The following is a 13,131-nucleotide window of genomic DNA, read 5'->3' as shown; positions in this document are numbered from 1 at the left end:
ACATTTCTGAACTATATTTTTGTTGAAATTTCCCAGATTTGTTTCATCTCTTATAGGCTATTGACTGCATTTTGTCTGAAGAGGACATACATTTTGAGGCCAGAAATTGCCCTCACTGTAAGCAGGTAAGAGTCAAGTGAAACATTACTTTTTATTGAAAAGCCCAAATGCCATGCATGGGATATTATATAATCTGAGGGGAATATGCAATTTAAAGGTCTTATTATGCTAATTGTTGAAGAGTGTATAGTGACCAATAGTTGTTAAATTTTATATCATTTGATAATTTTGATCTTTGGTGGTATGTTGTCTTATTGGAAATCACACCAACGTCCTGAAAAAGTTCCTGTCTCCACCTCTTTTATTGCTCAACTATAAAATTATCTTTCATGTCTTTCCTTACCTTTTGTTTTTCACTTTTGTACAAGACAAGCAGACCTGGTTTAATCACACACCATAATTTGGTCCAACCTTTTAATGTCCCCCTCACTTTAAGCCAATCAGCCAACACAATGACAGAAGCATCTTTTAATGTACTCAGCAATTCTTTGGTCGCTTGTTTCTTTTGGTTCCTATAGTATTTCTTTTGCACCTTTATAAATAGCATAGTAGGACACATAAAATGATATATTTTATTACATTTGCACAGTTAACAAAAATAATAAGTATTAGTTTAGAAATATTTATGTAGATTTTATCGTTGCAAAATTTGAGACAGAATAGGCTTCTGTGGTTGTCATTTGTTGCTGTGGGACATATTTGTATTTCTTTCATTATTTTGTACAAAAATAATAAGCCAGATTGTTTTCTATTTTGAGCTGTTTTACAATTGTCATTTCAAGGTCTTCTACAGATATGATCTTTGCTCATTGTTGGAGGGTGTACAGTGACCTATAGTTGTTAATTTCTGTGTCATTTGGTCTCTTGTGAAGGACTGTCTAATTGGCACTCATATCACATCTTCTTTTTAATATTAGCAAAAATAGATGCTAAGAATTTTGACAACATTATTTGTATGCATAATATTGACAAACAGATCATTCAACATTACTACTGTAGATTCATTATTATTCGTGGGATACCAATTTTTCGTGGGTTTCGTAGGTAGAGTTGAATCACAAATTCAAATGTTCACCGAATAACATATTTTCAATAGGCTTTGTATACAGAGATTGACAAAACCACGAAATCCACGAAAATGCAAGTTTTCAGCAATCCACGAAAATTGATACCCACGACTATAAATGAATCCACTGTATAAGAGAATGTGATTTACCTACAAATGAAACAATATTTAACCAATAGAAGAAAGAATAAGGATGTATACAATTAATATTGTTCAGGTAAGTTTTTGATATTTCTTTATACTGTAAATCAATTAATTTTTATGAGCGATTTATTTTTCGCCAGTAGAAAAATATCACGAATATGAATCACCCTGGATTTGTAAAACTTGGATTTTCCTTTGTTGACTACATGTACATCAAATAAACTTGAGAATCGGCAAATTAAATTGCCACGTAATAGGCTAGAAAGGGCTAAATGCAAAATAAAGTATCCGCTAAAATAAGTTGGTTTACAGTATTTGATTCTTTAAATCTATTCTACATAAATATTGTTGTGCGCTATAAATTCACTTCTAATTTTGTGTCTTTTAAGACAGTTAGTGTCTCTTGTGGATTATTTATTTTTCTTAGTATATATTTTTAGAAGATTGAGGAAATTCGTTGAAACTTGACTGTGAGGTTTTTGCAAAGTTTGTATCTAATCCTGCAGGTATTTTGTACTTTGCTGAAAATCAAAATTAGTATTCCATGAATAACGAGTCTACATTCATGTTATTTACCTTCAAAGATTCTTTCTTTAACAATTTAGATGAGCTGTTACCAGTTTTATCTTGGGACCCCTGAGACAACTTGGACTCTGACTGAAATAAAAAAGCTAAATTAGAAAAAAAACCTGAAAAGTCTTTGAAGACTTATCTACTTAATTTGTAACACGATAAAAACAAACCTGATATTTTAGACTTTTATTCATAAGTGTTACTGTTCAAAAATTATTGCCAGGTTTTTAACATTTCAAATAATGCGATTGGATGGGTATCGCAAAAATAAGAGCTTGCATTTCTATAACTGAAACATAGATCTGTATGCAGTTTTTAGTCGAAATCAGGATACCTAAACTAGCCTTATTGTCCACTCTTGAAAAATTGCAATAATAATTGCACACAATAATTTCTGAATTTACAGTAATACATTTGTTGTACATGTTATACATGTAATGAAACTTGTTTCAGGTAAAAAAATTTAATTTAAGGGCCTGTACCTTCGTCTAAAGCGCAGATTGTTAAGCCAAAACGATGTGTATGGCAAGATTCAAAACTTATTAATTATATTTTGGAGTTCGAGTTTAAATGATCAAGTGACAAGTAATGCATAGTTTGTGCATTCTATGTTGCAATGATAAAAAACAATCCATGTGAGAGGAGATATACAATGTAGCTTTTTGAATAAGCATTAAACATGTTTATCTAATGGAAATCAAATTTATACAACATTTTTCTTTTTCAATTTCAGTTTAAAATCTAGCCAACAGATTTCTACAGGCCATGGGGATGAAAATATCATAGAACTGTTGGATCAGCTCTCATAGTACCAGCTATCTTCTGATGAACTACCCAGTTTTTACCAGGCAATAGCAATGGGAGCAATGGCAGAGATAATAGATGACATTTTACATTGCCGAAAAAAAGACATTATGACATTCTTTCAAATCTTGATGAACCTACATGAATTCAGTCAAATATCAATTCCTACTGTTGGAGAGCATTTTCAATTTATATAAAGAAAATTCAGTCAAATATCAATTCCTACTGTTGGAGAGCATTTTCAATTTATATAAAGAAATTGACACTGAATTCTGATCAGAACTTGACTATGTTACATTTATATTGTGTGCTGCTATCAAATAAATGTAACTAAACTTGAAACTGGCAGTTGTTTTGAATACGTGCTTAGTGGTGGTGCTTAACAATAAAAGTTAACAGTAGAATATATATTTTTTTTTTATATTAACAAATTTGTATGTGAAATTATGAACATTACTACATTAATATCAAAAGGTCCGCATCTGCGTCACTTGTTTTCACACGCTTTTTGACATATCATGTCATGTCATGACATGATTTCCCATTGTCAGAGGTTGGCAAGTATGTTTTTAAATCAAAAGCAAAAAGTTGTTATAAATCAAAATAATCTAAAATGGCTTAATGTTACGTATATATACCATATAAAACAGGTGAATGGTATTATTTAAATGAGCACAAAACAAACAAACAGAAAAATAGAAAATAACATATGCAACTCCAAAGTAACGCCAATCAATGGTAAGCAAAATAAAATAATACTTTTAAACATTCCTGTATAGAACTCCAAGTAAAGAAAATCTGAAAATAAAAATGTTCTGCCTACGAATGCTGGTCTCACTGTAAAAGTATATAATGGTGACTGTATGCATAAATCCATTCATAAGTAAAATACAAAATCTTTTTTCAATTTAATTTAACTTTTTTCTTCAGATGCTTTTTCTTGATCTCAAAGATTAGCTTCTATCCAAGTTTTATAACAATTCCAACGGTTGATGCATTTATCATGTCAATAAAATTTATATGAGACTGTCTGTAAATGTAGACTGCAAAAAGCCAAGTACCTTGATCAGTAAAGTCCTGAAATATGAAGTATATTTAATCATATATAACTTAATGAGGAATGTGTCCATGGGCTGCAGATGATGCCCCTGCTAGCATGTAACATGCTACTAAAATGTGTGCTTGATCTGAGTTTTGTGGTAATAAGCATTGTGTATATGTTTCATAACATTTGGTTGAGGCAAACTAAAGTTAGAGAAAGGAAACAAAAATCCAGCAATTTTTCCTTTTGTAAAGGAACATAACCCTAGAACGACAGAAATGACACCACTAAAGGAGTAGGTTCGGTCCTAAAATAGCCTCCCTTTTTAGCTTAAATTTCAAATTAGGAGTTATTGACCAATAATATCACAATGAATCAGAGCTTAGTGACTTGATCGGAAATAAGCCCTTTTGTTGAAAATTGACGTTCCTGTGTTTAACTTATGAAGTCACAAATTGTACTTATTTTGATTTCCACGAAAATGTCAATAAAAATGTGTAAATTTCTATTGATTAACAGTCAGGAAACAGAGCGCATACGTTGACATCAAAAGAACTTTTAAAACAATGTTTGTAAAGACATTTTAAATGTCTAACTTGAATATTAAGTTTGTTGATGCCTGCGCTCCATGTTTCCTGGTCCTTAATTAATGTGGTTGAAATTCAACCCATTTTGTCAAATTTTGCCAAAATCTCTTATCTAGACCTATTTGGGTGTAAAAACGTTTTAGAATAAAACTTGGATAGAAATAGTTCTGTTTACCTTTCTCACATGTCTTAAAATCAAAACATTTTTCATATTGTTACATTGAACTTTATAATCGGATTTGGCCCTTACTGAAATTACTCCTTTCCAACTTGATGGGTATTCTGGTAATAAGCATTGTGTATAAGTGTCAAATTACCTTATAGCGGGTTAGTTTCGCAGGGTAGAAAAAAATCACCTAAATAAATTCCGCCAAATAAAAGTGTACACGCAAATGTATAGATAAAAGTTTTGAATCTGCCAATATAATATCCATCAAAATATTTTGTATAATTTATTCAGTAAATATCGTGAAATTTTCACGTGCGAAAATAGCCCGCTATACAGTATTTTGTTGAGGCAAACAAAAGTTAGAGAACAGAAACGAAAATTTCATGTATGATATACATTATCATACTGCTCAACCACTGAGGCAATTCTTCAATATTGAAGATAAGTAATGTTATACTTTCTATGTCACAAGACAATGGTGAAAAAGGGAACTAACTCCATACTAATTATGTACTGACACTATTTTTTATCCTGCTATTAAAGAGAAATGATTAAGTGGACTTATTACTATGTATAACATACACTTACACTAGCTCTTGTTCTGGTAGGAGAAAATACAGGAGAGGATATCGACTGTGGTATACCGACAGATGGTTCTAGGGAATGGTTGTCTTCACCCGTGCCTGAAAACAAAATGTGTTTATTTTGATAGTTATCATAAAGAGATAATAATACATAAGAGAACATGTAATTCACCAAGAGGTCATTAAAATAATTTGAATATCCTCATTTCTCCCCTTTATCATGCATTTTAAATTTACCATTAAATCAGATTGAGAACTGTCAATACCGTATAGCGGGTTATTTTGGCAAGATGTAAATTTTGCCTTGTTTTCGTGGTTACAAGAAAATCGCGAAAATAATTTCCACCAATTCAAAAGTGTACGTGCAAAGGTACTGATATTAGTTTTGAATTCGCCAAAATAATAACTGCCAAAATATTTCGTATACCTTATTCAATAACAAGAGGCTATCAGAGCAACAGCAAACCAGATTTATTAATATATATATTTATTTTGTGTCCTGGCATTTTTCAATATCACAACAACCATAATGGATGCACGGTTTAAATTAAATAAGTGAAATTCATCAATATCAAAACTGACATCCATTTTGTCATCAGTAACAACATATTAAAATATGAAAAGCTTTGGTTGCACGGTTCATGAGTAAATGCAACAACATACATGTAACTGATAACACAATTTTTCAATCTTTCAAGAACCATAACTCCTGAACAGAAAAAGTGAAAATCTCCATTACTAAACTTGATCTCAATTTTGTCATCAGTAACAACATATTTGAACAAAGGTTCCTGGTTTGCTTCCCGTTCCAGGATGAAAATTTTAGGGACTCAATTTTTTGGCTCTCCTTTGACACAATTTGCGAGTAAGGTCTTGAGGAAAGGTTAAAAGATCGTCGGAAGGGGAGGATAAATGGCTGACCCATGTTAAGAGAGAGCCATATCTCTTGCACGTAAAAGACACCCTTGTAGATTTCGAAAAAGAGTAGGCTTATGTCGCTACAAGGCAGCACTCGCACCCGCAAAGTGGAAAGGGATTAATATAAGTTGAAAAACTTGTTTCCCAATCCACTATAAATAAATATGTTTAAATTAATGCACTGACAGTACTGGTTGAACGGTTCATGAGTTACTGCACGGACAGGACAGAAAATGGCATTTTTCAATCTTTCAAGATTCATAACTCCAGAACCGTAAAAGTCAAAATCGTCATTATTGAACTTGACTTCCATTTTGTTGTCAGCAACAACATACTTTAAAATTTTAAAAGCTTTGGTTGAACGGTTCATGAGTACGGACAACATTTGGCTGTCGCCTGACCGACCACCCCACCAGCTGCCCGCCATACATACCCAAATCAATAACCAATATTTTTGTCACAAAAATCCAGTTAAAAATCTTGGAACTGACTGTGTAAGAGAGGGGCTAATTCAGCCATGCTTCAGTGCTTCCCTATATAATCAGCCAAGAAAAATGCACCAGACAAACCCACCCCCCATCCCCATCCCCACCCCCTAAATCTGCATTAGCTTTTAAAGACAACTTACCATTTACAGAATTTTTGCCACCCGCGTCACCAGTGCTACCATGACGAGGCATACTTTGTGGTCTTCATTCACTGAAATATAAATGAATCTAATTTAGTTAATATATTAAAAAAAATACAATATGTTTCATATGCCTCTTGTCTTAAATAATTAAAAATCCCAGTTATGTCATACATACATGTATATATATCATTAAAAATGTAATAACAAAAAGGGGGAAGTCCGTAAAAACTATTAAAACTTAAAGCTATCATATCAACCCCTAGAAAATAACTGTCATATTCCTAACTTGGTATAGACATTTTATCATAACTATCGTAAGTGTTTCCTTCCTGGCTACAATTAATAAAAAATAATTTTAAATCCAAACATTTATTAGTATTTTTTTTCCTTAAGCTTATCCCCTCTTTATTTGTGTGTACATGCCACAAAAAAATGTAAAATTTGACCACTATAACCCTACATCATGTACATAAAATGACAAAGTGTGAAATCTTAAATCAACCATCTAATGTCTGTATTGATTTTATAAACTATAAAATTTTTACAACTAACAATTTGTAATCCATTGTGAACATGGTGTACTGTGAAAGCTGGGAATAACTGTTTAATCATGATAATTAAATAATGCATAATTTATCATTTACACCTTATCAAAATGAGAGTCCTATCTGTACACCTTTAAACAGGTCAATAGCAATATGTATCCTTGTATCATGTATATCACATTCAAAATCAAAAGGAGAAGCAGAGTATATATGCATATTTAATGCAACCTACAATGTAGCTTTGAAATAAATATTTGAAAGACATCTAGTCACTTGTATATAATATATACTAGTACATGTATATCTGTATATCAAAAGGATCAAGCTCTATAAACATTAAAATCCTTAGTAACAAGAATGTGTCCCAAAGTAAATGTACATGGATGCCCCAATCAATCACACAATCAGTTTCTATGATCAGTGGAAATTGGGCTAAAAACTCATTTGTCATTAAAATTAGAAAGGTCATATCATGGGCGCACTACGTTAGCACGCATTTGGGGATTAACATGTTTTACGTTTGCGTGCAGCTTTTGATTACATTTGCTCGCATTCATTTTACAGGTAATCTCAGGTAAAAATATAAATAAATATTATATCAAATTATAAATGACTATATTTTTTTGGTATTTTCATAATGGATATGACTATCAATTATTAATTTTGAAAAAAGTTTATTGATTCAAATTATATATTGTTCATATTGAATTCTAAAACCAGGTATAAACTCCATTAAAGCTTAAGGTCAAGTTACAATAAATGGGCTATGTCACAGATTTTCTTAAAATTTTGCATACACCTTTGACTTGTTGAATTGTATTTGAAACCAAAAAAAAATATCCAGCTTTATCTTTTTTTTTTCCCCTGCCTCATGAGACTTAGACTAATGGAAGGGGTACTGACACTTGTAAATAATTGAACAAATTAATAAATAAATAATATTATAACCTGTATTTTACCTGACTTTACCTCAGTTTACCTGCCAAAAAAATGCGTGCAAATGTATTGATTTTTGCGTGCAAACATAATGCACCGCATACCACAGGGAACAAGTTTCAAGTTGATTGTACTTTAACTTAATCAAAAACTAACTTGAACAAAAACTTTTACATGCAGTGGGGAAGAGAAACAAACAGATGGATGAAGGGATGTACAGATTGAAAACATAATGACCTTGGTGGGACACACAAAACTAAATGGTTGTTGAGCTTTTAACTAGCATCAAACCATTTGTTTGGCACATATTTGAGTAAGATATAAAACAAGGACCATATAATTTGAAGGGAAAAGACGGAACAGAGGGAGGAGACTGAGATGTATTTTTATTAACTAACGGGATGGTAAGAACAGCATATGAAGTTACTTTTGATTTTAAAAGCTAACTAAGACTTTACCAAATACAAAAAATGTATGTGCCAAGAAAGGATTATTTCTTCAATTAACACGAATGTGTTCATAGTACATGGATGCCCCACTTGCATTATCATTTTCTAAGTTCAGTGGAATGTGAAATTGGGGTAAAAACTCTAATTTGGCATTAAAATTAGAAAGATCATAGCATAGTGAACATGTGTACTAAATTTAAAGTTAATTGAACTTAAACTTCATCAAAAACTACCTCAACCAAAAACTTTAACCTGAAGAGAGACAGACAGACGAACGAAAGAACAGATGGACGAATGGATGAACAGACCAGGAAACATAATGCCCCTCCTATCGTAGATGGATGGGCCATAAAAAGATAAAATTGGTATAGTTATGATAAAGACATAGGTAATAACATGAATAAGAATTACAATAAATCATGTCGATCTACGGGGGTAAAAAGATGATCAATAATTTGGAAACAGCACATACATTTGGCATGTTTGGGTATGTTGTTTTGACTTACATAATATAATATAAATGTATCATTTTGACAAGAATAATATGACAGGTGTCAAAAGTGAACCAAAAGGTGCTGAACCTTCTAGGTAACCTGAGATCATTCCCCCTGTTTGGTAGAATTTCTTCAGTTTTCTCTATAAACAAGGACAAATTTTGAAAAATTTATAATGAAAACTAACCTAGTTAAAGGGGGTTAGCCATGCATTCATGACCATGATGACTAAGGGGCATGGGGTGTATAGTGATCATGATCAGTTCATACTGAAATATCAGTGAAAGTAACTGAACCTTGAAAAATTAATACGAAATTAAAAAAAAATGAATTTTAATTATTAGCAATACATGCATGACATGGGTTAGAAAGTAATCATCAATCAGTTTTTCTGTATATAAAGAAATGAAGAACCTTAGCCATGCAAACACCAATTTCGTTTGGCAAGTTTTCATTACAAATTTCAAATTAAATTTTCCAGAATTAAAAATTATTTCAGATACAAAATAGTCCCTTGTTTGTAATTAATGTTTTATTATCATATTTATTTTTTTGGTCCTGTTCATCATGTTCATGATGGTGTTGACGGTTCTCTTGAAATTTTGGGATTAAGGTTACCTAACACTACAGGGAGATAACTCTGTAAAATCAGCTAAACGTTTTAATGACGTTGTGTTCTTGAGGGAATATTAAGCTTCTCAATGATCAAAATGAGTGTTTGTCAAACTGCTATATAACCAGTGTAATTTTTCTGATTAAACGGTTGGTTCGATTTTTTTTTGATTTTTTTATATTTTTGTCAAAGGGTCAAAGTAAATACTTTGTCAAAATTTTAAGAAAATTAAACGAGCCAAATTAATTTTAGTTCAGGTGTAAGGTACCACATTAAATTACCATCGTCATAAGTGTACATGTATTATTTTTTCTTTAAAAAAACAACATATTTAGTTGGGGATGGTAATAAATCATAAATGCCATATCATGCAAGTCATGACAATTAAATAAAGAGTGCATCTAGCATTCTAGAAATCTTTTCAACATAAAAATAAAATACAATGTATTACATTTACATGTAGTTAATGCTGAAAGTATGAGGGTTAAATTTTTTTACAAATAATCTCTTTTCTTACAGTTATAGAAATTCTACATGGAAAGTGATTAACTGGAATAAAATATTGAAGTAAAGACAAAAGACAGTAGTCACAAATGATCCTTCATGTTCTCAAACTTTTAATTTCCTGCCTTTATTTAAAAGTCAAGATTTGAATCAATCTGTTGAGAACCAGGAAATAATGTATTGTTATTATTCGTTAAAGTAAGAATAAAATATTAAAATGAAGATAAAATGCAATAAGAGTACATGTATAGATTCTTTCAAATTTTCTATTTCCTGCATTTAGAATATCTACATCATACTGTTGAAAAGTTTGGTAACAATGTATTGTTTTAGCCAGTCTTAAAAGATACTTTAATTTAATTACCTTTTTCCTGTAATGGCAACCATTATATGAGTGGGTTATTGTTTATCATTAGTGTTAAGAATTTAGTGTAACAATGTTAAAAAATTTCTACAGTTAGTATTTCCGATTTCTCTATGAATTTTCCAATTTGATCTTTCGATGATTTTTTATGCTGTTTTCCCTAATTCTTTATTGCGAGAAATGAAAAGACCTGAAGGGACCTTAAAATCTATGGTCGGACTAATTCTAACTTCAATAACTTTTTTAATATTCAGTGGATATCTTTCAACTTTTGATTTTGTGAAACAAAAAATTCAATTTAAATATAATATAAAAATCAAAGAGCTGAATAGCTCTGAGGGGAAAGACGGCCCTTGTTTCAATTTTTTTTTTTTTTTTTTTAGGGGGGTATCTTTTGATAGTCTTCATATAAAAAATGAAAAAAAGAGCAGCTAGAACATGTAGAAAGGTTGACAATATTGAAATCAATTGTTGTTTAATGTAATTTTGTTTCCTTAGCTTAGCGTTCAATTTGGACCAGGGAAGAAATCTGCATCTTCTAAATCTAAACATTCGATTAAAGTTGATAGTAAGTTATCTAAAATTCAACTGAATTCTGTCATTTAAAACAACTACAATACTTTTTGAAATCTTAATTGTGTACCACTGAACTGCAGGCTAGGGCCATTTTCCATTTTTTTTTTACAGTACTCTAAGATTTTTTTCTTTAAAAATATTTAAGAAAGTTAGGACTGAAAAAACTAGTGTTAGTGGCTTTGAACTAGCTGTCAGATAACTGCAAGTACTCTCAGATCTGTTCATTGTGTCTTTCTGTGTCGATCAAACTTTTACAGGAACCTGTGTGAAATCTAGTAAATTATGGGAACAAATATCTATATTAAAGGTGGATTGGTACAATTTGCAATGGTACAAAATAACTATAATTCCATTACAAATTGTAATCATACAAAATTAATGTTATACAAAATCACAATATAAAATATGTGCAAATCTAACTAGTATGATATGGAAAAAAAATGGAATTATAAACAAGTATTGTGATCGCCAAGTACAAAATGTGTAGAGTGGGGTGCGCATATTTGCCGGGGACACAATTTCGCCGTTTTACTATTTTGAGGTGTAAATACTTCAAAAGATGGCTGAAATGGAAGAAATATGCTGGTGACTTAAGATTTTTATAACAAATATGGTTATTTTTTAAACTACAACAAAATTGCGGCACTTACCGCAAAGGACCGAAAAACGGACAACGATTTTCGGCCAATTTCCTGAATGAAAAAACACGATTTCAAAGAAGTATTTCTTAGTAAATTTTTTACTGATTGCCCTAAATTTCAGTTCTGTACACCTTTAAAATGTCTACTATTGTCATCTGTAAAGAAGTTGATTTGAAAAATATTGTTTAAAGCTGCAGTTATTTGGGTTTAAATAGATATACAAAAAGGCGAATATGTGTCCCCCATTGACAAAACATCAGGCAATTGCAAACACCCTTAAATCTAACTTTTCAGATGATTATTTCCAAACAAACTCGTTTTCAAGCTTAAGAATATTTTGCATTTGAAGTTATCTTCATATAGAAATATCGTATACTTCAAAAACATATAGACCTGAACATAAACTGTAGAAAACATGGAAAGATATGGCGAAAATGAGCACCCCACTGTACCAAAAAATTATTAACGCATGCAGAAAGTTGTGCCCATGCACAAGTCCAAATAATTATGACGTCTTGGAAGGCTATTTAAAACTTTTCCTTTGGCGCCTTCTGGTGATGTAAGGCATCAAAGCAAACAAATATAATAGCCTTTCAAGATGTCATAATTATTTGGACTAACTCGTGCCATGATTAGCTTCATCAGCTCATCATTTGCTCATGGATGTCTATTTTGTACACAGCTTTTTTCTACAATGACAGATTACAATTTCTATAAAAATGAGAACAAATATGAACATGTCAATGATTAAAGGTTGCGCATTATAATTAGAAGTAACCCAAACGAGCATACCAAGTAAAATAAGTTGTAAGTAAGTGATTTTTCTCGATTTTGACAGCTTGTAAACAGGAAATCGATGACGACACCTAGTGGAAGATTTTGAGAAAACCAGTAATTAGAACCAGTATTCGATGAGATTTGGCGCGTTGTAAAATGTGGAAGTGTTATTCTATTTAAGAGCCATGAAAATGCCAAAATGCGTGGAAATAATTGTGATATTTTTCACCTTGAAAGATAGATACTGCTTTGAAAAAGTGCATCATAAAGGGAAGCACTAATGACAGGACGATTACCCGGATAGTGACAGGACGGTTGACCGGACGACATATAAATAGTCATAACTTTTTTGTTATTCGATAGATTTGTTTAATATTTGTAGACCTGAAAGATACTAAACTATATTTTTATGAAAATTAAAAAAAAAGAGGGAAAACATTTATTTTTGAGCCAAAAAAGTTGACCGAACGGTATTCACACTCGCCGATATACGCTATACATATATTCAACCCCTCGACAACAAGTGTTGATATCTCTTAATTGTTTTACAATATTTGATCATGAAATTCAGGAATCTGTGAGAATAATAAATATTGGATACGGCAATATAAACTTTAAAGTGAAAAAAAGTTTGTCTCCAAAAAAAGTTGACCG

General features: G+C 31.3%; 1 protein-coding gene across 1 annotated transcript in view; it reads right to left on the bottom strand.

Annotated features, from left to right (window-relative positions):
- Positions 1-12,589, bottom strand: part of LOC143083147 (oxysterol-binding protein-related protein 8-like) — a 46,051-nt gene extending 33,462 nt beyond the window's left edge. The window contains exons 1-5 of the mRNA XM_076259384.1: positions 12,493-12,589; positions 6,576-6,646; positions 5,034-5,128; positions 1,847-1,927; positions 404-592 (exon numbers count right to left, since the gene is read on the bottom strand). Coding sequence (XP_076115499.1) covers positions 404-592; positions 1,847-1,927; positions 5,034-5,128; positions 6,576-6,627 — 417 coding nt within the window. The 5' untranslated portion in view covers positions 6,628-6,646; positions 12,493-12,589. The remainder of the gene's footprint in view (positions 1-403; positions 593-1,846; positions 1,928-5,033; positions 5,129-6,575; positions 6,647-12,492) is intronic.
- Positions 12,590-13,131: the final 542 nt, after the last annotated feature.

Source organism: Mytilus galloprovincialis, chromosome 7, assembly GCF_965363235.1.
Source record: "Mytilus galloprovincialis chromosome 7, xbMytGall1.hap1.1, whole genome shotgun sequence".
NCBI lineage: Eukaryota > Metazoa > Mollusca > Bivalvia > Mytilida > Mytilidae > Mytilus > Mytilus galloprovincialis.
The sequence above is the reverse complement of the archived record's forward strand: the minus strand, read 5'-3'. Positions and strand labels throughout refer to the sequence as shown.